Raw genomic sequence first — 22,661 nt, 5'->3', positions numbered from 1 at the left:
CGTTGAAAACATAACAGGACGGATAAAAATAATTTTCTCTTCATATTATATTCTAAGATCAAATTAATAGGATAGAAGAAGTAAGGTAGATTTTGCGTATAAACTTTGTCGAAAATATAGATAGACAATGTCTGTAGTCTATGAATAAAAGTATATTATAGCAAATTTCTGAAGGCAGTCTGAACATGAGGTTTATATTCTTTTTAATATATGTTTCTTTTTGCTTTACAGAAGGAGACATGCTGGTGGTTGAAATGAAAGACTTGTTCACAAGATATACGAATGATGTGATCGCAACGTCGGCTTTTGGAATTGGATGTGATTCGCTGAACAAACCTAAAAATGAATTTTATGAGATGGGCAGAGATATAACTAATTTTGGAGGTGTTCGATCTCTGATATTTTTTGGCTACTTGATGAGTCCGAGGCTTATGAAGGTATACTAATTAAAATAATATATTATATCATTCCATGAATGAAAAGTGCTATACTGCACAAACAATGCTATGAATTTTTATTTTCGTTTGCTTTGTTACATGTAAAAAAGCAGGATAGTATGTTATTGTGTTGTATTTATTTGCATTCCATGGTATTTGTACATCGCCTCACAGCTAGAATATGGAACCTGTCAAACGAAAAAAAAAAAAATCTTAATAGTACTACAGAGTCTTAATTATAGTCACAGTCTAGTTGAAATATATACAGAAGAGTTTTACAATATAGTCTACTAGTACAACACAAAGTTTTAGTATCAATACAATTACTGCCATGTAACGCACTCCTTTTTGATAGCACGATAGATTTGCCGATGGAGTATGAAATTCATTTTTGACCGTATTTATGCTATGAACTGTTGAATTAGTTACAAAGTTTTCACGATTACATACGAGGAAGATTATTAATTTAAAAATATTTGACAAGCCATGGGCATTATTTGTAGTTTTTTGAAAATGGTCCTACACGATTCCTTAGATTTGGCGCCCACTATTATTCTAATTACTGTTTTCTGTAGTAAGAATATACTGTTACTATCTGTAGAATTTCCTCAGAATATTATTCCAAGACTCATTACCGAGTGGAAGTATGCAAAGTATATTGTTTTTAAGGTATTGATATTTACTATCTCTTGCATAGATCTACTAGCAAAACATGCTGAATTTAGTTTGGGGGTAATTTCTTTAATATGATCTTTCCAATTTAACACATTATTGATTTGTAAGCAAAAAAATTTGGTTGTTGTTGTTTCTAATAGGGATCTAATGTTAATTATTGCGCTAGAAATTTGCGAGGATGAATTTGGACAGGATTTAAATTGAATTATGTTAGTTTTGTTACAATTTAATACTAATTTACGGACTGAGAACCAATCCCATATTTTGAGGAGAATTGCCTCTGTTGAAGATTGGAATGTGTTGCAGTTATTGGCTGTAATTACTATACTTGGTTCATCTGCAAATAATATGGGATGGTCTACATCTTTTATTAGGGGACAAGATCATTTATGAACACTAGAAACAGTAGGGGACCTAATATTGACCCTTGAGGAATTCCATAATTAATAGTTCCCCATATCAAGGCTCATTTCATAGTTGTATTGATTTCGACTCTCTGTTTCCTATCTATGAGTTGTGAGTGAAACGATTGGTGTGCAATCCCTGTAATTCCATAATAATCTAATTTGTCTAGCAGCAGGTGGAGTTGTTACAGTAGATAAACTACAATGTTTTAATGAATTCCTTAAATATGTACAGAATTGATTGTACTTAAGAGTGCGTAAACGTCCACTGTAATAAATGGCCTGAAAATTTATTATAAATGACATTAATTACTGTATATTTATTTCTCAATCTAATAAAATGAATTAATATGAACTTTCTCCAAACAGTTGCAAGGTACGATATTTGTATGGTTCCTTGGCCTTGTACTTTGCTTGTAATGTACAGGAGTGGCAAAAAAAAAAAACCGGACCGACCCTTCTAGCTGATTTCAGAGCCTTGTTCACTCCAGAGCACGATAGACCGGCAACTAAGACTTTCGTGGTTCGAATCCTGCCTGGGAAGGAAACTTTCTTTTGTTCCTTATTCAGATTTATTTCCAATACTTTTCGATTTCAGCGATATTTTACTACTTAATTAACTTATTATTCCCAGAACATGAATTTTACCAGCTATCGAAAAGTATTGGGAATAAATTTGAATAAGGAACAAAAAAAAAGTTTCCTTTCCAGGCAGGATTCGAACCGCGAAAGTCTTAGTTACCAGTCTATCGTGCTCTGGAGTGAACAAGGCTCTAAAATCAGGTGCAAGGGTCGGTCAGGTTTTTTTTTGCCTCTAGTGTATATTTTACTAATCAATTCTTTATTTACGGTCTTACTAATAAAAACTCTATATACAGACGTTTAAATGTCTTATACAATGAGTAGCTCGTTTATAAGTCGTGTGTAAATTCCTTACTAATAATCAAAACATACGTCGTGTATAACAGTACAACTGTTACACAGCTACGTCATAGTTTCGTCATTACTTCATTACGAAAGGTAATAGAATATCTGAGGTTCTCTATTTTATCCGGTAGAGTGCTCTAGTGTGGCGTGTTAAGTATCTATAGTACAACTGAGTCTAATCGATTACCACACTATATTATTTTGGTCAAAGAGTACAAGCTACAGCAATATTATTCTAATTATTCTGTGCTCTTTGGTTTGTTCTTCTGTGGTTACAAGGCAACCATCAACATAAAATGACAGTCGACACGAACAGCTGTTAGAGGGGCGGCCATTTTTTCTCTATATATAACGCTTAAACAAGGAGTTTCGTGTATATAACTACTGCAAAGCAATTCCTAATGTATAGTTACAGCCTGTTTATACATGCATTGCTTATGCATGATTTATTAGTAAAGTTTTCTGTCTCAACTCTGCATGAATCTCGTATAAAACTATACACGGTTTATTAGTAAGACTGTTAGTAAATTAGAAAATTTATTGATAAAACTTTAAGATGCAAAGAAAAATAATAAAAACATGCACGCACGCGCACACACACACACTCACTTTCTCTCTCTTTCTCTCTTTTTCAGTCAGATCATCTATATGTCCGTTACGTAATTTGTAATTCCTAAAATATAACATGTTTGAATTTTATTGTACTAATCAGTGAATTTGTTTAATTTGATAATTATTTATATTATTTATTAAGTAACTGTTTGTGTAGGGGTTGTTCTTATTAAAACTTACATTGCACAACGGAATCTATATTCCTTTAATTAAAATGTTTCTCTTTCAGCTGCTGAAGATCAGATTCATGTCAAACTATGCGATGAATTTCTTCCGATCACTGGTTCACGGCACAATGGCTACTAGGGAAGCTAAGGATATATATCGGCCAGATATGATCCAGCTGCTAATGCAGGCGAAGAAGGAGACCCTGCAGCTCAATGGAAACGCATCAAAACCGAGTGAGTAATCGCTATTACAAAGTCCTCCGCATATGGCACCGTTGGGCGTACAGAAAAGTTGCCTGTTATAGGCCTCCCCGCGTTGTGTAGCGTTACATGCGTGCAGTTCATCTCAGTCTATTGTGACCTACGTGCGTAATGTAGTACAAGCTCTTGCGGTTTTTCTAATCGTTTGTCAACACTGAAGGAATTGCTCATGACTAGGGACCGGATTTTTATGTAATTACATATTATATTCCTTTCAACCTAACCGTATATAAATAACAAATCTTTGCGAATCTTGTAATTACCATTAATATATTAAAATTTGATACTACATATTTTTACATATTTACCACACATTACATATTATGGCTTGGTATTACATAAATCTACATATTTAGGGGTTTTTATTCATTTTTACTTCTCTAAAAGGAAAAAAAAAAAAAAAAAAAAAAAAACTTCTGCCGGAGAAGTTTACAATTTGAAATACACAGATTTAAAAAGCCTTTTTACCTACCCAAGAAAGAATATATTTCGGGACGAAACATAACGTCCTTAGTTCCAGGAAGTAACAGAGACACTCACCCCATACCGCCCACTGTAAATATAAGTGAACAAAAGGCAACCTTTCTCATACAACTCATATTGTAAAAATCACTCAGAAAGTAGCGTTGCTTTCATGCGGTGGAGTGGGACGAGGACGACATGATTTGTATCGAACTATAATAAAATTGTTCTGCACACGTCTTAACAAGCCGTTCCCATGCAATTTGCAACCTTATCCACCCTCTTCCTAATCCTTCCAGGGAAAACCCGTGTCAAATCTGACATGAGCCGCAATAAAGTAGCCGACTTTTGAAAAGAAGCTGGAGTAAAAGAACAAACTGCAAAGATGTTGAAATATTGAAATAAATAGCTTTTCAGGTTTTTACTTTACCTCTTTATTTTAAATTTAGTAGACCTATACGGAAATGGGATTTTCCGAGGATTTAGAAAGTATGGATCTCGGCTGGAATAATGCTACCCTTCTGAATGAGACAGGAATGTCACTTTTCAAACAACAGTTTGTAAATACCTACAGTATAGTTTGAGGTTTTTAGTAAGTACTTTGTTTCTTACAGGGAGCAGCTAAAATGCATGTGTCCCACATCTCCTCTTATTTTCTCCTAATCCAGTAAAGCGAAACAGTGCTTGCAGTTCTGTTGTGTCATTTATTTCACTCAGTTCTCTAGTTTTAGTACTTACAGTATAAAGTGCAAGTGAGTTTATCTACTGCTTTTAACTAACTAAAATAGCCCCTGTAAAATCATGGATTGCGATGGACGAAGCTTTCACTACAGATGGAAAAATAGTAATATGTCAAGTGCGCGGTAAAAAATTCGGGTGCTCTATGAAATCACAACTGGAAAGTGCTACCTATCCTATACCTGCCAGATATTGATATTAAATATTTTCATGATTTTACATATTTTGGTACATATTCAGCTTATTTTTCTTACATAAATATGTACATATTTCACACCTTGATATTACATAAAAATCCGATCCCTACTCATGACATAGTTCAACCCTTTGCAGCACAAATTAATTTTTTATATTTTTCATTTCATGGATCATAACTAGACAGTGGATGCGGGATGACTTAAGGAAAAGTGAAGTTGTTTCGTATCGGAGTATATGGCACGTGCCGCGCCGTCCGTCTTTTGTGTACCTGGCGAGTACAGCAGCGTACAAAACGAATGAACCCCGATCTGTTCATAGTAACATTTCAACGCAATGTGTGCAGTTGTGTTATCCTGCTCAAGTATTTAGTACGCGTTGAATATGTTGTGCTGATCCATTCATAATGGCAAAACGTTAAATTCGCTCAGAGATACGAAATGCAATTAAGAAGTATGAGAGTGACATTTTATGTATTAACGAAGACAATATCGTGTGTAATGTATGTAAAATTGAAATAAAAACCAGAACAACTCAGGCTATAGAGAAACATTGCAATAGTACATCGGACAGGAAATACGTTGAAATGAAATCTGAGGAATCATCATCATCATCATCATCATCATCATCATCATTTAGTTGTGCGGGTCTAAACGACACTTGCAACATGATGCTCAGTACAAATATTCCTCTAAAGAAATTGAGTGATCCCCATTTTAGAGGTTTTCTTCAGAAATTCTCTCGATACAAAAACTGTTTAAGCGATAGGTGAAGACGATTCAGCTTCGACAACTTACGAGAATATATCGTCGTATACTGCAACGCTGGTAATTGCATCAATGATGACGAGGACTGAACCTTGCAAGGTATGTACTACAGTACGTTATTTTTCTTTTCCTTCTGACTGTACGGAGATACAGTAGCATGTTGACGTCGTCTGTTTACGTTTAAAACCTGTTCAGCCAATGGTCTGAATGAAAATGTAACATATAGTAAATGTGCACTTCGATCAATTTTTTTTCAACATTTTAGCTCTGCACACAATTTCAAAACATAGATTGCACCTCTATGTATACTCAAGAGGTGGTTCTTTGGTGGCATATCTGTGCCATAAAATTTAGAAAGAAAGAAAACGGTGGTACTTTTGAACAATCACTATGCTGCAAAGGGTTAAGCTACTGTGTTTTTAATAAATATTTGAGAATGGTGTATACTTATGTCACATACTTCTTTAAGTTATGGTAAATGTCGAAGAAAACATCAGGCAAAATTATCTCGAACATTTTGCAAAAAGGGATTGGACGAATGTTTTACAACAATATTCGGAGATATCAAAATATTTACTGAAGCAGAATGAGCTCACTTTGATCTTGTGACACAGGTGACAATCTTTTGGGCCTATTCTTTTTAAAATTTTTTATAAATATCTTCTCCACTAAACATGTTTTAGAAATTTAAGTTATCCGTGCTTTAGGAGCGTTTCTTTTGATTCACCTTAGAAACAAATGATTTTTATCTGGAAATTCTAACATTGTATATATGTACAGGGACATCATTTTATTTTACTAACATTTTTAATATTAACTTGCCTATACCTCTGGAACAACACCGTTTGCTACTCCCTTCCACGACTGGAGTTCGATGATACTGGCGTAATATAAGTACAAACAAATCAATTTACTAGGTATAGGAGAGAAGAAAAGTAATTCATACATTTACGTAAACTAGGAAATCTTGAGCCTTTGAGTTTGATCATTTTCATTAGATTTTTGTTTAATCAAAATGCAGTACAGTGAAACCTCTCATTTACGGGCATCGAAGGGACGTAACAATCTGTCCGTATCTGGGAGGTGTCCTTTATTGGGAGGGAGGCTCCCCAATCTAACAGTAAATTTATAATATGCATTATGTATCCCTTCACGCTTTAAATGAAATGTATTACTGTAGTTTAATTCTAAATACAGTCTACTGTATTACAGTAAATTCTTTGCAACTTTGAACTACAGTAGATAAGACCGAAAAAGGAAAATACAGTACTGTGTCATGCAATGTTATTCTAGGTCTACACTTATGCAGTACTGTAATTTATAGTTTCAACTTAACCTTCAAGTTCAGGTGCCAAGCCTCTTCGAAACAAAACAACTGATTGAAGTGAAGAGAATAATCCTGCTAACCCTATCATGTGTCGAATACAATTTCACGATCGCGGAAACCTTGAACCCATCAGACAGGTTAAATTATATGACTTTGTTTATCCACCCGCTTCCAGCTAACAAGGGGAAGCTGGCTGGGCTAGTGGTAGCCTGTGAGACCCTTGTTGTCTTCTTTCATGTTAAGGAATTTCTGTACAGTTCTCAAAACTAAATTTTCAATTTTTGTAACATATTAGATCTTGAAATCCAAGTGCTGTCCGTAATCAGGAGGTAAAGCAAGCTTTAGGACTGTGAAACAGCTGTCCGTGTCCGTGTCTGAGAGTGTCCGTAAACGAGAGTTAAATTTATCATTATTTCTATATTATTTCAGTTGGGACATAAAAATCTGTCCGTATACGAGGAGTGTCCGTATCTTGGGGGTGTCCGTAAGGAGAGGTTTCACTGTACAGTATTAACACTGAGTGCTTTACTCACGAACTGAGCTGTCCATGTGGACGTATACATTATGCAGTGTATATTATACTGTCTACAGCACATTAGCGAACAATATAGAGAATGAAGTTAAATTGAAAAATAATCATAATATCGATATTTAAACACATTTTTTAAAATGGTGGCCGTTCATTTCGATACAGGCTTCAGTTCTTTTGTGCATATTATCGCACTATAGACTATTGTACCTAATTGTAATTACCAGTTTCGTCCTTCGTAACTAGTAACTCATGTTGAAATAATTCTCTATCTACTCTATAAAATAGTACCTTACGTACTGTAAATTCAATCTTCACTTCTACCCGATCCGAAAGGATAAAATTACTCAGACATGCTATCTACTGTCCGTCCAAGTGGTTATGTCGTAGGATCGTAGAAAGGGAGGAAATCACGTGACAGTTAATTACTTAACGAGGCCCTTTTATTTAAGTTATTTTAAACAGTTGTATAATATAACGTAAACGACCAATTCCTAACAGAAATTAATGTTCTCAGAAAAGAGCTAAGACAGCTGGCGAATAGAAGCTGGTGGGGGAAACCGGGATACGACGTAGGCAAATGGACGACAGTACCTGTGCGAAAATGATTCAATATTGAAAGCTCTTTCGTCACTGGAAAACGCGAACATATTTTTGGAACGTACTGTTTACTATGACCGTAAGGCTACTATGATTGTATATGCGGTCTTGGATCTGTGTGGAAGACGGTTGAACTTCATTAGTAGAAGGGGTGGGAGTGAAGTACATTCAAAAACTCAGGTACAATAAAAATTGAAGTAAAAATAAAATGATGTCCCTGTATATATATAGATGCTTAATTTTTTTCACCAATAAAATTACAGAATGGGATGACGATGACCTAACTGCCCAAGCCGTATTTTTCTTCTTCGCTGGCTTCGACACAGCCTCCACGCTGCTTTGCTTTGCATCACATCTACTGGCTACACATCCAGACGTACAAAGTCGACTCCAGAAAGAAATAGACGAGAAGCTTGAGAAAGACGGAGGAAAGCTGACGTATGAGGCAGTCCACAGCATGAAGTACCTGGACATGGTGGTTTCAGGTATGTATATGTATGCTAGAGTTGGAAGGCAACCATAGGCTTTTAATAATCTTACTGTATTCAGAATACTCTGCAGTAATTTTGTTTGTATTTCCTATTGAATCATAAATAGGCTTCGTATTCCAGCTACCTAAAGACTGAAGTTAAAGACACACTGGGTATATAGTACGCCGAATACAGGTAATGCAACGGATAAAGATATAAACAAACACGTCGTCGCTCGTGTTCGTGGAGTACAGTCAACTGCCAACATTCTGAAGCTATACTAGTAAGTACTCCTTCCTTAACAAAAACAAAACAAAGCTAGCTCACCTTCTAAATTATGTGTTCAAATTGGTAGCCCTCAGCTGCTTTACAATGTGTCACTCGATCATAGAAACCATTTAAGGAATGATTTAACCAGGCTTTAGGAATATCTTGCACCACTTACATTTTTATTTAGCAACACTGAATTTGTACAGAAGTATCAAGTGTGGGTACTTTTTGAAAAGCTCTTAATGAGCTTTATTCAAAAATAAAAAAATATATTGAGTGTTCCATTTAAAATAAGAGAGTTGGAGTTACTTCCGGTTAAATCGGAAGTAGAAAAAACTCGCTAAAACATTATTGAGTTCTTAGCGTATGGTTATCCCCACATACGAAGTTTCATATCACTGAACCGTATGCTTCAAAAGTTATTTAGGCAGTGCGTTTATTATTTTAATATTCGATACACTTTTCTGTTTTCTTGACTTAGCAACACTGAATTTATACAGAAGCATCGAGTGTGGGTAAAAAGCTCTTAATGAGCACTATTCAAAAATAAAAAAAAAATATATATTGGGTGTTCCATTTAAAATAAGAGAGTTGGAGTTACTTAAAAACTCGGTAATACCATTATTGAGTTCTTAGCATATGGTTATCCCCACATACCAAGTTTCATGTCACTGAACCGTATGCTTCAAAAGTTATTTAGGTGGCGCGTTTATTATATTAATATTCGGTACACTTTTCTGTTTTCTTGACTTAGTGACACTGAATTTGTACAGAAGTATCGAGTTTGGGTACTTTTTGAAAAGCTCTTAATGAGCACTATTCAAAAATAAAAAAATATATTGGGTGTTCCATCTAAAATAAGAGAGTTGGAGTTACTTCCGGTTAAACCGGAAGCAGAAAAAACTTTGTAATACCATTGTTGAGTTCTTAGCATATGGTTATCCTCACATACCAAGTTTCATACCACTGAACCGAATGCATCAAAAGTTATTTAGGTAGTGCGTGTATTATTTTAATATTCGATACACATTTCTGTTTTCTTGACTTAGCAACACTGAATTTGTACAGAAGTATAGAGTGTGTGTACTTTTTGAAAAGCTCTTAATGAGCACTATTCAAAAATAAAAAAATATATTGGGTGTTCCATTTAAAATTAGAGAGTTGGAGTTACTTCCGATTAAACCGGAAGTAGAAAAAACTCGGTAATACCATTATTGAGTTCTTAGCATATGGTTATCCCCACATACAAAGTTTCATATCACTGAACCGTATGCTTCAAAAGTTATTTAGGTGGTGCTTTTATTATTTTAATATTCGATACACTTTTCTGTTTTCTTGACTTAGCAACACTGAATTTGTACAGAAGTATAGAGTGTGTGTACTTTTTGAAAAGCTCTTAATGAGCACTATTCAAAAATAAAAAAATATATTGGATGTTCCATTTAAAATTAGAGAGTTGGAGTTACTTCCGGTTAAACCGGAAGCAGAAAAAACTTTGTAATACCATTGTTGAGTTCTTAGCATATGGTTATCTTCGCATACCAAGTTTCATACCACTGAACCGAATGCTTCAAAAGTTATTTAGGTAGTGCGTGTATTATTTTAATATTCGATACACATTTCTGTTTTCTTGACTTAGTAACACTGAAATTGTACAGAATTATCGAGTGTGGGTAAAAAACTCTTAATGAACACTATTCAAAAATAAAAACAAATATATATTGGATGTTCCATTTAAAATAAGAGACTTGGAGTTACTTCCGGTTAAACCGGAACTAGAAAAAACTCGGTAATACCATTATTGAGTTCCTAGCATATGTTTATCCCCACATACCAAGTTTTATGTCACTGAACCGTATGCTTCAAAAGTTATTTAGGTGGTGCGTTTATTAATTTATGCTCGACCATGCCAAAATGTAGTAATTATACACCTGGTAGCAGTCCTTTAATGCATGTCATTAAAGTACACCTACTCATTAAAGTACAGGTGTTCAGCCAATGACAACTCAGCTTACAGCTGTTCAGCCAATGACAAGTCAGCTTTGTACCGTTATAAAACCGCAAGTTCTCGGATATGCAATCGAAAGAGAATTAGCGAAAAGTCACGGAGGCTGGAAATCCAATACTGTCGCAGAAGGTTATGTTCTGTTACTATAATAATTAGCGTTAATTGTAAATAATATTCAAATAAATTTAATTTGTCATCTTGTTTTTCAATATCGGATTCAATAATCAAGGTTATATCAAGTTTAACGGGATCACATCAAGGTCAATGACATTATTGTTCCTTGGAAAAAATCAATACCTTCGCTTCTGCGCACATCTGACAATTCACGACCTAGAACAAGGTCACTTCCGAGCTTGTCAGATACAAATAAAATGTATACATCTGAATAATTTCAAGTTAGAAATATGGTCGAGCATAAAAAGTCGTATGAAACTTGCCTATAATGGTAATTAAGACGCTCATATGAATATTATGAAACTCGCTTGCGCTCGTTTCATAAATATCCATACTTTCGTCTTAATTACTATCATTATAGGCTCGTTGCTTAATGTACTATTAATATTCGATACACTTTTCTGTTTTCTTGACTTAGTAACACTGAATTTGTACAGAAGTATCGACTGTGGGTACTTTTTGAAAAGCTCTTAATGAGCACTATTCAAAAATAAAAACATATATTGGGTGTTACATTTAAAATAAGAGAGTTGGAGTTACTTCCGGTTAAACCGGAAGTAGAAAAAACTCGGTAATACCATTATTGAGTTCTTAGTATATGGTTATCCTCACATACCAAGTTTCATGTCACTGAACCGTATGCTTCAAAAGTTATTTAGGTGGTGCAAGACTTTTAACTAACCCTGTATAACGTCTTTGCTAGAGCCGGCCTTGACAGTGTTTATTTTGTATGATTCTCTTTTTTGTAGAAGTCCTACGCCTGTATCCACCGGCCGTGTTCTCAGATCGAAAGTGCATCAAGACTTACACCATACAATCTGATGCATCCTGCACTATACAACCAGGTCAAGGTTTATGGATACCCGTGTACGCTTTCCATCACGACCCGAAATACTTCCCCAACCCTGAGAAGTTCGATCCAGAGAGATTCAGTGACGAGAATAAGGATAATCTCAAACCATACACGTATTTGCCATTTGGCTTGGGTCCAAGGAGTTGCATCGGTAAGGAACTCATTACTGAAGATTATTTATTATTTTATTAGGTTATTTTTACGACGCTTTATCAACAGCTTAGGTTATTTAGCGTCTGAATGAGATGAAGGTGATAATGCCGGTGAAATGAGTCCGGGGTCCAACACCGAAAGTTACCCAGCATTACTGATGACTTTGATAGCATATGTCATAGCGGTTATCATAGATTTATCCAAGGCTTTCTAAAATTAATGAACAAATAATCATAATGAATTTCATCTTTATAGTTAAGGGACTGGTTACTTAGAGGTTTACGAAAGATAAGGCACCGTAACTTTATTTATTATTACTAATTTTATTATTATAATTTATTATTATTATTATTATTATTATTATTATTATTATTATTATTATTACAATTAAGCCTATATATATATAATTTGAACTGGTAATGGAAATTACGGGAAAACGGCTGAACGGATTTTAATAAATGGCCCCTAATTTTGAAGCTTGGAACCCAAAGTTTTTCGCAAAAATAGTAGTTTTCAGTGAAATGTCAATTTTCCTACATAATTTTCCTATTTTCCAAAATCCATCTGTCGTCAGTTTTGAGAACTAGCTAATTGCATTCAGGAGAAGCGAAGCGAGCATCAACTCGGCCGTGTTGCATTTCAGAATAAAACAAAACACACACTACAGTAAACACTATTACACGAAGGCCATGATCTGCAAGAATGCTGACATATTTACAGCTCAAATTAAATTGGTTATTAAAAACTTAACTTACTAAAAATAATTTACAGGTTTGATTCTGTGGTGTGTAATTTTCTGGGTACAGTTGTGTATTGGATATTAAAAACTACAAAACTTGAGGTGGTTTGATGACATTATTACTATTAGAAATGAAATATTATTGTAGTTAATGCCGTAATGTGACTATTTTTCATTAATTATACATAGAGAGAGAGAGAGAGAGAGAGAGAGAAACTCATCCGGCCTTAATTAAGAATGACCACGAGGATCCGGAAATGAATAGCAAACAAATACAATTAATTAAATATGAATAGTGTTATAAAAATAAAATGTAATAATTAAGCACCATTGATTATCAATTGTAAAATAAAATCTTAGAAGATGACTAAATTATACTGACTATTACACTCTTACTACGTCATACTGCTTTTGACCAATAAAACGGTACGAAAGGACGTATTTCAACCAATCATGGCTGCTTATCGCACAATTTTATCGCGTCCCTAGCATTTGTTTAATTTTATCGCGTCCCTAGCATTTGTTTAATTTTATCGCGTCCCTAGCATTTGTTTCTTTGTTTGCCAGCATTTGAAACTGCGCTGGTCTGGACGTCAAAAAAAAATATATAGGCCTATATATATATATATATATATATATATATATATATAATTACAAACCACTCCAGTCGATGCACAGCAGTTTCAAATATGACTCGCATTGGCATTCAAGAACAAGAATTAATAAAAATCACTGATCATACCTATGCATCTTCTGAAATCTGATTTACAAATAAATGAAGAGCACCATTCGGAAATCCTGAATAAGTTGAATACACCATGTAGGCCTAAATCAACGAGTTCCACTTCTATTACGCACACGTCCAATATAACATCAATTGAACCACCAACCACATTCAAATTTGAAAATTGTACATTCAAGAATTATTCCTTTTAAAATTATTCATTCGGAAATTCTGAATAAGTTGAATACACCATGTAGGCCTAAATCACTTCTATTATGCACACGTCCAATATAACATCAATTGAACCACCAACCACATTCTAATTTGAAAATTGTACATTCAATAATTATTCCTTTTAAAATTATTCATGTTTATATTTTATGTCATCGTCGTTAAATAAAACTTTTCTAACACTTGTGTATATTAGTAAGGTTATGTTATAGCTTCTGCTATATGATATTATGGATAGTCACGTATCAGAGATTGTTTAATATTAAGATTTATTGAAAATCATCCGTCAAGTGACGTTGATTACTGGGATTCGGATAATTGAAGTGGAATGCAACTGTCTTAATAAAAATGAAACTGAATCAACAAAGCCTTCTTGACTAGTAACAGGCCACAGAGTTCAATGATGATTCCATAGTTGGCACAACTGATACCGGTAACAAGAAAACATCATCATAAAACACTACTGCCATCTAGCGTAATGTTGAGATGGTACAATAATACATTTGAAGACAGTTGTATTTTCGTAAGCCAATTAATATTTTATTGTACACTTTGTTACTTCTAATCTTTATATAGCCTACTTTCTTCTAATCGTGTAATAGTCAATTAAATCCCACTCGAGTTTTGATTTTCTCTAGATAAATCAAAACATCTAGTGAGATTACTGTTGATAAAAAAGATTTTATTTAAAATTAGCATATCCTTAATTAAGGCCTTCTGAGTGGTATAAATGAAATTGTATAATCTGCAGGGAATCTTTGAGAATTTGCGAGATGATTTTTTGAATTTCAAAAGATGATATTGCTATATTGATGATATGAAAGTGAAACGTTTTGGGGTTATATAAGTAGATGTAGAGAATAACTTAAATTAGATTTTGATTTCTATATTTTATTGAGTGGCGGCTATATAGTATATGTTACTGAAAGCTATAAAACTTACGTAAGATAATAATATTATTAAAAATCAAATTTTCATAGTTATTAATCAAGTGAGGTTGAGTCTTTTTCATATATTTAATGGCGGTGTGGTGTAGATATTTATATGCGTGGTTCTCCTCAGTATTGGCTCGAGAGAGAGTATCTTTCATTATTATGGAAGCAAATAATTTTCAGAATGTCTGGTATTCTTCATTGAAAATAAATCTGAAAAATGTTTATTTGAACGTCTAATGAACTTAGTTTGCAGCATTTGCTGCACAAGACGCTAGTTATTATTATAATCATAATCATAATAAAGAAAAAACTAAAATTATGGCCTTCTGCGGAAAATACCCTGTGCCTAGCAAAATATGTTTAGATTAAAAAATATTAGAAAGAGTAAATTATTTTACAGATCTCGTACGACACATTATCTTTTTTCGATGAAGTAAACATTTCACAAAAAATTTCTAAATACACCAAAACAATGGGAATAATTAACAACATTATGAAACCTTCCCTAGTGCAAAGGCATACTCGAATTCACCTTTACAAGACCTTGGCGAGACCTGTACTTTGTTACGGCAGTGAGGCATGGACATTGAGGAAGAAAGACGAAAGCAGAATAACGGCCAATGAAATGAAATTTATGAGATATACAGCGCGATATATGAAATGGGATCACAAACGCAATGAAGATGTAATGGAAGAATTACACCTAGAACCTGTAATTAATCACGTAAAACATCATCGGAACAACTGGATAAATCATCTGCATCACATGCATAAAGATAGAATCCCAAAAGCCATGCTCCACTATCGTCCAAACGGGAAGAGATCTCTCGGTCGTCCAAAGAAGCGCTGGATTGAAAATTCAGCTATGAGATCGTAACAGGCCATTTGGCCTAATACTTGAAGGGAAGAAGAAGAAAAATATTATTATAATCATCGTGGGGAAAGGAACTGTCCATCCTACCCCATTATCTCCTGGCCTAGTTGCCTCATGAGCGATATCTTAGTGGTATCACTAGACCTCGGATTTTTAGACACTTAAAAACTAGCTTTTAGGCCCCTAAAATTGGCCCTGAATTTATCAAAATATTCACTAAAATATAGATTTGGGCATCTAAAAATACTATTGTATGCGGCTAAAATGTAATTTCTATCTACATAAACTACAGTAACTACAAAACTGTAATTAATTAGCGAGTATTAAGCATTACGGTATACAGTGACAAAAATAGTAAAAAATATTGCGGTTAGAAACTTTATTTTTTCTTAAGTCTTAAATTATGAATATCGGTACGTAATTTTTAATGAATTCATCGGCCTCATTGCTCTAAGACTGCTAATACATAAATGCTCATATTTCAATTAAATTAACTACCTTGAGGGAGGAACAGAGATTAAGGGTGTTTGAGAATAAGGTGCTTAGGAAAATATTTGGGGCTAAAAGGGATGAAGTTACAGGAGAATGGAGAAAGTTACAAAACACAGAACTGCACGCATTGTATTCTTCACCTGACATTATTAGGAACATTAAATCCAGACGTTTGAGATGAGCAGGGCATGTAGCACGTATGAACGAATCCAGAAATGCATATAGAGTGCTAGTTGGGAGGCCGGAGTGAATAAGACGTTTGCGGAGGCCGAGACGTAGATGGGAGGATAATATTAAAATGGATTTGAGGTAGGTGGGATATGATGATAGAGACTGGATTAATCTTGCTCAGGATAGGGACTAATGGCGGGCTTATGTGAGGACGGCAATGAACCTCCGGGTTCCTTAAAAGCCGTAAATAAGTTACCAGTGAATTTACAACTTACACATTATTAATAATTGGCATTATAGTACATAACGTTTCTCTGTAATTTTCTTAGACAGAACCATTTTATAGCGAAAAATTTCTTCCCAATGGTACCGAAGCAATGAATGCATATTTAAATCTAGCAATATTTGCCATGATGGTTTCTTTAGGTAGAACTACATCCCCCCATCCCCGATTCATCACATTCCTACTGTCTACTGAAGTACTCGACAAAGCCCGACACCTTCCTGGAATTTTTTAATTCCTACAATCAAACTGTTACAGGATTTTGAACCAAACCCAACCCATGACATTCAAAACTTTCTCTCTCATTGCTACACGAAAATTAAAAAAAAATATATATACATAAGAAGTAGAAATAGGCAATTTTAGGCTCTAAACCCTTAAAAATAGGTCTCAATGAGCAAAATAAGCATTTTAGGCACCCCAGAACTTTAATATTTTGTATAACATGTGAAGATATTTAACTATGTAGTTTTAGTTTATTCTTACAGAGAAAAATAACCAATTAACCTAAAATCCGTGGTCTAGGTATCACTTATGAGGTTCTAAGTACTTTGTATTATAATCAGAAAATAACACGACAAATAAATATTTAACTAAATACATAAATAAATAGACACATAGTAGTACATTATGCAACAAGCCTATAATGGTAGTAACTAAGACGCGAGTATGTTTATGAAACGAGCGCAAGCGAGTTTCATAATTTTCATACGATCGTCTTAATTACCATTATAGGCAAGTTTCATACGACTCTTTATGCTCGACCATATTTCTGACTTGAAATTATTCATAAGTATTCATGTTATTCTTATCTGACTGGGGAGCGGAACTGACCTTGTGCAATATCTCGTAAATTGTGAGATGTGCGCAGACGCGAAAGTATTGATTTTTCCGAGAAACAAATGTCATTGACCTTGATATAATCTAGAGAGTAAAATAAACATTAATCTTGGTACAACCTTGAAATTGATTTAGACATTGAGAAACAACATGACAAATAGAATTTATTTGAATATTATTTACAATTAACGTTAATTATTATAGTAACAGTACATAACCTTCTGCGACAGTATTGGATTTTCAGCCTCCGTGACTTTTCGCTAGTTGTCTTTCGATTGCATATCCGAGAATAATCGATACTTGCGCTTTCATATTGCTACAATGGTGTTTTCTAATTAGTGGAACACCTGAACTTTAATGAATAGGTGTACTTTAATGAGGTCCATTAAAGGGTTGCTACCAGGTGTATAATTACTACATTTCGGCATGGTCGAGCATAAATAAATGAATACATCAATAATATTGGAACCTTTTTCTTCAGGACACTCTGTATAATGTACGTAATATAAACATTTCATGATTCAATTTCAGGGAATCGTTTTGCACTAATGGAAGCCAAGATAGCGCTCGTTCATCTGCTAACACGATTCAACCTCAAAGTCGTGTCCAAGACTCCAATTCCAATACAGATCACGAAAAAGGGCTTCAACATGACCGTGGACGGTGGATTCTGGCTGGGACTCGAGCAGAGAGCTACATAGTGTGCAAAGTTGAAAACTAGTTTTAAGTTTATACCGATGTAATAATTTTACCATCTGTTAATTTGTGCATGAAATGAACTGTATAAATTCATACAATAAATATACACTCATATTTTTATTTACATTCATATTTTTATTCACAACTAAGTGTTACAGCTTCAAAATATCCTTTCACCATAGACGTCTAAGAGTTAATGGATGCAATCTGTGGTTTTTATGTATTGTGGGTCCCTATCACCAAGGCATGGCGCGTCCTCAGGTTGCGGATAGAGGAGACGACCTCCACATATGGAGGGTAGCTGCGAATATTGAATAAGCAGTCGTGGACAGCCTATAAGGGGTGGTCCTCCAGCTTGGGGGTTGGGCGAAGGGCTAACAACCCATCACCGTAAAAAATAGCTTGTTACGAATCCCTACAATAAGCCTCTTGTCTATGCGGATGACGTGAATATGTTAGGAGAAAATCCACAAACGATTAGGGAAAACACGGGAATTTTACTGGAAGCAAGTAAAGAGATAGGTTGGGAAGTAAATCCCGAAAAGACGAAGTATATGATTATGTCTCGTGACCAAAATGTTGTACGAAATGGAAATATAAAAATTGGAGATTTATCCTTCGAAGAGGTGGAAAAATTCAAATACCTGGAAGCAACAGTAACAAATATAAATGACACTCGGGAGGGAATTAAACACAGAATAAATATGGGAAATGCCTGTTATTATTCGGGTGAGAAGCTTTTGTCATCTAGTCTGCTGTCAAAAAATTTGAAAGTTAGAATTTATAAAACAGTCATATTACCGGTTGTTCTGTATGGTTGTGAAACTTGGACTCTCACTTTGAGAAAGGAACAGAGATTAAGGGTTTTTTAGAATAAGGTGCTTAGGAAAATATTTGGGTCTAAGAGGGATAAAGTTACAGGAGAATGGAAAAAGTTACACAACGCAGAACTGCACGCATTGCATTCTTGGCCTGACATAATTAGGAACATTAAATCCAGACGTTTGAGATGGGCGGGGCATGTAGCACGTATGGGCGAATCCAGAAACCCATATAGAGTGTTAGTTGGGAGGCCGGAGGGAGAAAGACCTTTAGAGAGGCCGAGACGTAGATGGGAGGATAATATTAAAATGGATTTGAGGGCGACGGGATATAACGATAGAGTGGATTAATCTTGCACAGGATAGGGACCGATGGCGGGCTTATGTGAGGGCGGCAATGAACCTTTGGGTTCCTTAAAAGCCAGTAAGTAAGTAAGTAATCTGTGGTTTACTTGACGTTTTCATTATTATTCAATTAAATTTCCTAATAATTCTTCCTCCGACTGAGGGTCTGGCTGATACGTACAGATACGAAATTAAAATTTGTAACGAGTCTTGATGGGAGTTCACCTGTATGTAGGCAACTACTTCGCACGATTGTCGCACAAGCAGCGTATATACAGGGGCTCTTGTTTACTGCACATGCGCAGTGTGTTGTAAGCGAAACTTATACAATAAGGGATCTCCAAATTTTATTTCCATATCTGTACATCTATTACACTGGTCTACAGTGATTTTGCTACTAAACAAAAACAAATATACTAACCCTAATTCGAGTGTGCTGATTACAGATCTGATGTCCGTTTTTTTCTATCACGTCACAATTTTAAAATAATAACATTTTTAATTTTTACATTTTAATACATTTAAATTCTTTTATTTATTTTATTATGATTTTGCTACTGAACAAAAACAAGTGTACCAATTCTAATTTGAGTGTGCTGATTACAGAGCTGAAGTTCCTTTTTTTTTCTATCTCGTCACAATTTTAAAATAACATTTTTAATTTTTAATTATGATGTGTGACCTACGTTGAGGTCAAAACTGAGTGCTCTTGAACTCGAAGCTTGGGACACATTTGCACTAATGTCAACTAGATTTTTATGAAATTATCTAACAGATAATTATGCTCTAATTATGCAGAGCTAGTATATAACATGCTTAGAGCATTTCAGAATCTAGGTTGTTGTATGTCTTTAAAAATGCATTTTCTTCATTCATACCTCGTCTTTTTTCCACCAAATCTCGGCGCTATAAGTGACGGACATGGTGAAAGGTTCCATCAGGACATATCAACGATCGAATCCAGGTACCAGGGTCAATACGGTACTAGCATGATGGGTGATTTCTGCAGGTTTCTACAGCAATCAACCACATGCGGAGAAGCAAAAGTCTCAAGCACTTTTAAGAGAGTTACTAAATCTATTTAAAATAATATACTCGTAAGTTAACAGTTTACAAAGAATATATAAACTAAACTCAATTTATATCTCTGACTTTAGGGTACAGGTATGTACTGAATAGTATGATTTAGAATTAATGTTACAGTCCCATAACTCAAAACCTTGACATGCTATGATAAATCTGATTACAGATCTGGAATCAGCACATCAATGTCAGTGTAGAATACTTCAAATTTCCTCCGTAGCAGACAAAAAGTTTTTTTTTTCTAGACCAATGTTATCAGGCAATACATCTCACTTGACGATATGTGTCAGAAGAAGAACATCTGAAGTCTGATTAGTGTAATATGTAGTAATCGGTGATGTATGCAATGGAGGGAAAGGAATTGGCCACCCTACCCCATTATTCCTGGCTTAGTTGCCTCATGAGTAACGCCTTATAGACATCATTTATGAGGTTCAAACCTGTCTTCGGACAATTAACTAGACAAAAACAACAACAACAACAACAACAAAAATTCTCAGAGTAAAACTCGATCCTTTCTTTAGTTATTTCTATTTTTGAATCTTTTTATATTTTATCGGGTTATTTTACGACGCTGTATCAAACATCTAGGTTATTTAGCGTCTGAATGAAATGAAGGTGATAATGCCGGTGAAATGAGTCCGGGGTCCAGCACCGAAAGTTACCCAGCATTTGCTCGTATTGGGTTGAGGGAAAACCCCGGAAAAAACCTCAACCAGGTAACTTGCCCCGACCGGGATTCGAACCCGGGCCACCTGGTTTCGCGGCCAGACGCGCTGACCGTTACTCCACAGGTGTGGACTATTTTTGAATCTATTCTTTTCTTCTACGTTTCTTTCGTCTCTGTCCTTCTCGTTACTTTATTACTTGTTTTCTTTCCTTTTCTTTCATTTTCATTCACTGTTCATTTGTTTCTCAGTTGCTTTCTTCTTCTTCTTCTTCTTCTTCTTCTTCTTCTTCTTCTGATGCGATTAATTTGTATCATTTCGGGGAGTGGGGCTTGTGGCGGGGGTGGATTTGTTTGCTTTTTCCCCTCTAGAATTAATTCCATCTGAGCTTTACCAGTCTTATTAAGTGCACAGAAAATGTCTTTCTTAGAAATAACGAAACCACGTTTTTTGTAGGCTTCTATTATTTTCACATGACGTCATTCAAAAGTCGTTTCCAGAGCAGACGTCTCAATAAGGCCTTCTCGGAGCACTTCCTCCTCTTCCTCTTTTTTAATGTAAGAGCGGAACAAGATGCGGGACCAGTTCGTGTATATCCGGATGACGTCATTGACCGCGACGTTTGAATAGACATCTGCAACTGCTACGATGTTGTGTCCATCTCAGAGGAGAGACTGTCCTTATTACCGGAAATGTATGAAGAAATAAAAGCTTTCATAGGGAAAATGAAATGGGAGTCGCAAGTTTCAGTGGGTACATTTTACCACTTTATTAATCTAAAATTGTTACCTAATTTGAATCAAGACCAGTGTAACAAATATGGTAAAGTACTGGAGGACTTGAGAAAAGAATTTGAGACCAGATTTAAGATTTGAAGAGTTCTAATTTAAAATAACTTTTTGTGAATTCTTAAGATGTTTTGGTTATTTTTAATTATTCAAAACATTACGAAACATATTATTTAACTATTATTGTAATTAATATATTAATATTAGCGTATCATAAGAGTACGTACCAACAAGGTTAATTGTAATTTTATTATTATTGTTTAATTGAATTTTATTTTATTAAATATAGTATAAACTTAAAAAAAAAGGGCGATACCAAAATCCTTTTACTAGGAATGAAATATTGTTGTTGTTTAGTCAACTGTTCGAAGACAGGTTTCAACCTCACAAGTTATACCAACAAGGCACCACTTATGAGGTAACTAGGCCAGGAGATAATGGGGTAGGGTGGCCAGTTCCTTGTGATTAAATAATCACGTAACATGTATGGTTCTTCATGCTTCAGATGTCTTCTTTTTCCTCATTGATATATAATTAGAAAACAGATGTATTATTATTATTATTATTATTATTATTATTATTATTAGTATTATTACTGCAAACTACTTAAGAAATTTTTTCCGAAAACAACCGTCTATTGTGACAGTACAACTCAAAAGTGCAGCTTTATGGAATTTGTCCCGCGAGAGTTACAACTTAGCTCGCTCATGCTTGTAACATGAATCAACGATCGGCTATCTTCGGGTACTGCGCTTATCTCTTCAGCTGACTACGCTATCTACACTTGCTCTCTGTAACAACTTTTATGCGTTGGCCTTGAGATGCCTGCTGTAGAGTGTTAGTTGAAAGACTTGAGGGGAAAGTTCTTTGGGGAGGTCGATACACTGACGGGAGGATAATATTGAATTTGAGAGAGATGGGGTATGGTGGTAGGAATTG

General features: G+C 34.8%; 1 protein-coding gene across 3 annotated transcripts in view; it reads left to right on the top strand.

The window, feature by feature from the left end:
* LOC138695829 (cytochrome P450 9e2-like) overlaps positions 1–18,141 on the top strand; it is a 449,657-nt gene extending 431,516 nt beyond the window's left edge. For all 3 annotated transcript variants that reach the window (XM_069820094.1, XM_069820095.1, XM_069820097.1), the window contains exons 4-8: positions 232–437; positions 3,285–3,456; positions 8,365–8,586; positions 11,773–12,027; positions 17,850–18,141. In XM_069820094.1, coding sequence (XP_069676195.1) covers positions 232–437; positions 3,285–3,456; positions 8,365–8,586; positions 11,773–12,027; positions 17,850–18,019 — 1,025 coding nt within the window. In that variant the 3' untranslated portion in view covers positions 18,020–18,141. The remainder of the gene's footprint in view (positions 1–231; positions 438–3,284; positions 3,457–8,364; positions 8,587–11,772; positions 12,028–17,849) is intronic.
* The last annotated feature ends 4,520 nt before the right edge of the window (positions 18,142–22,661 follow it).

The sequence above is a fragment of the Periplaneta americana genome, chromosome 3 (assembly GCF_040183065.1).
Source record: "Periplaneta americana isolate PAMFEO1 chromosome 3, P.americana_PAMFEO1_priV1, whole genome shotgun sequence".
NCBI lineage: Eukaryota > Metazoa > Arthropoda > Insecta > Blattodea > Blattidae > Periplaneta > Periplaneta americana.
This window is presented reverse-complemented; position numbering and strand designations above follow the sequence as displayed.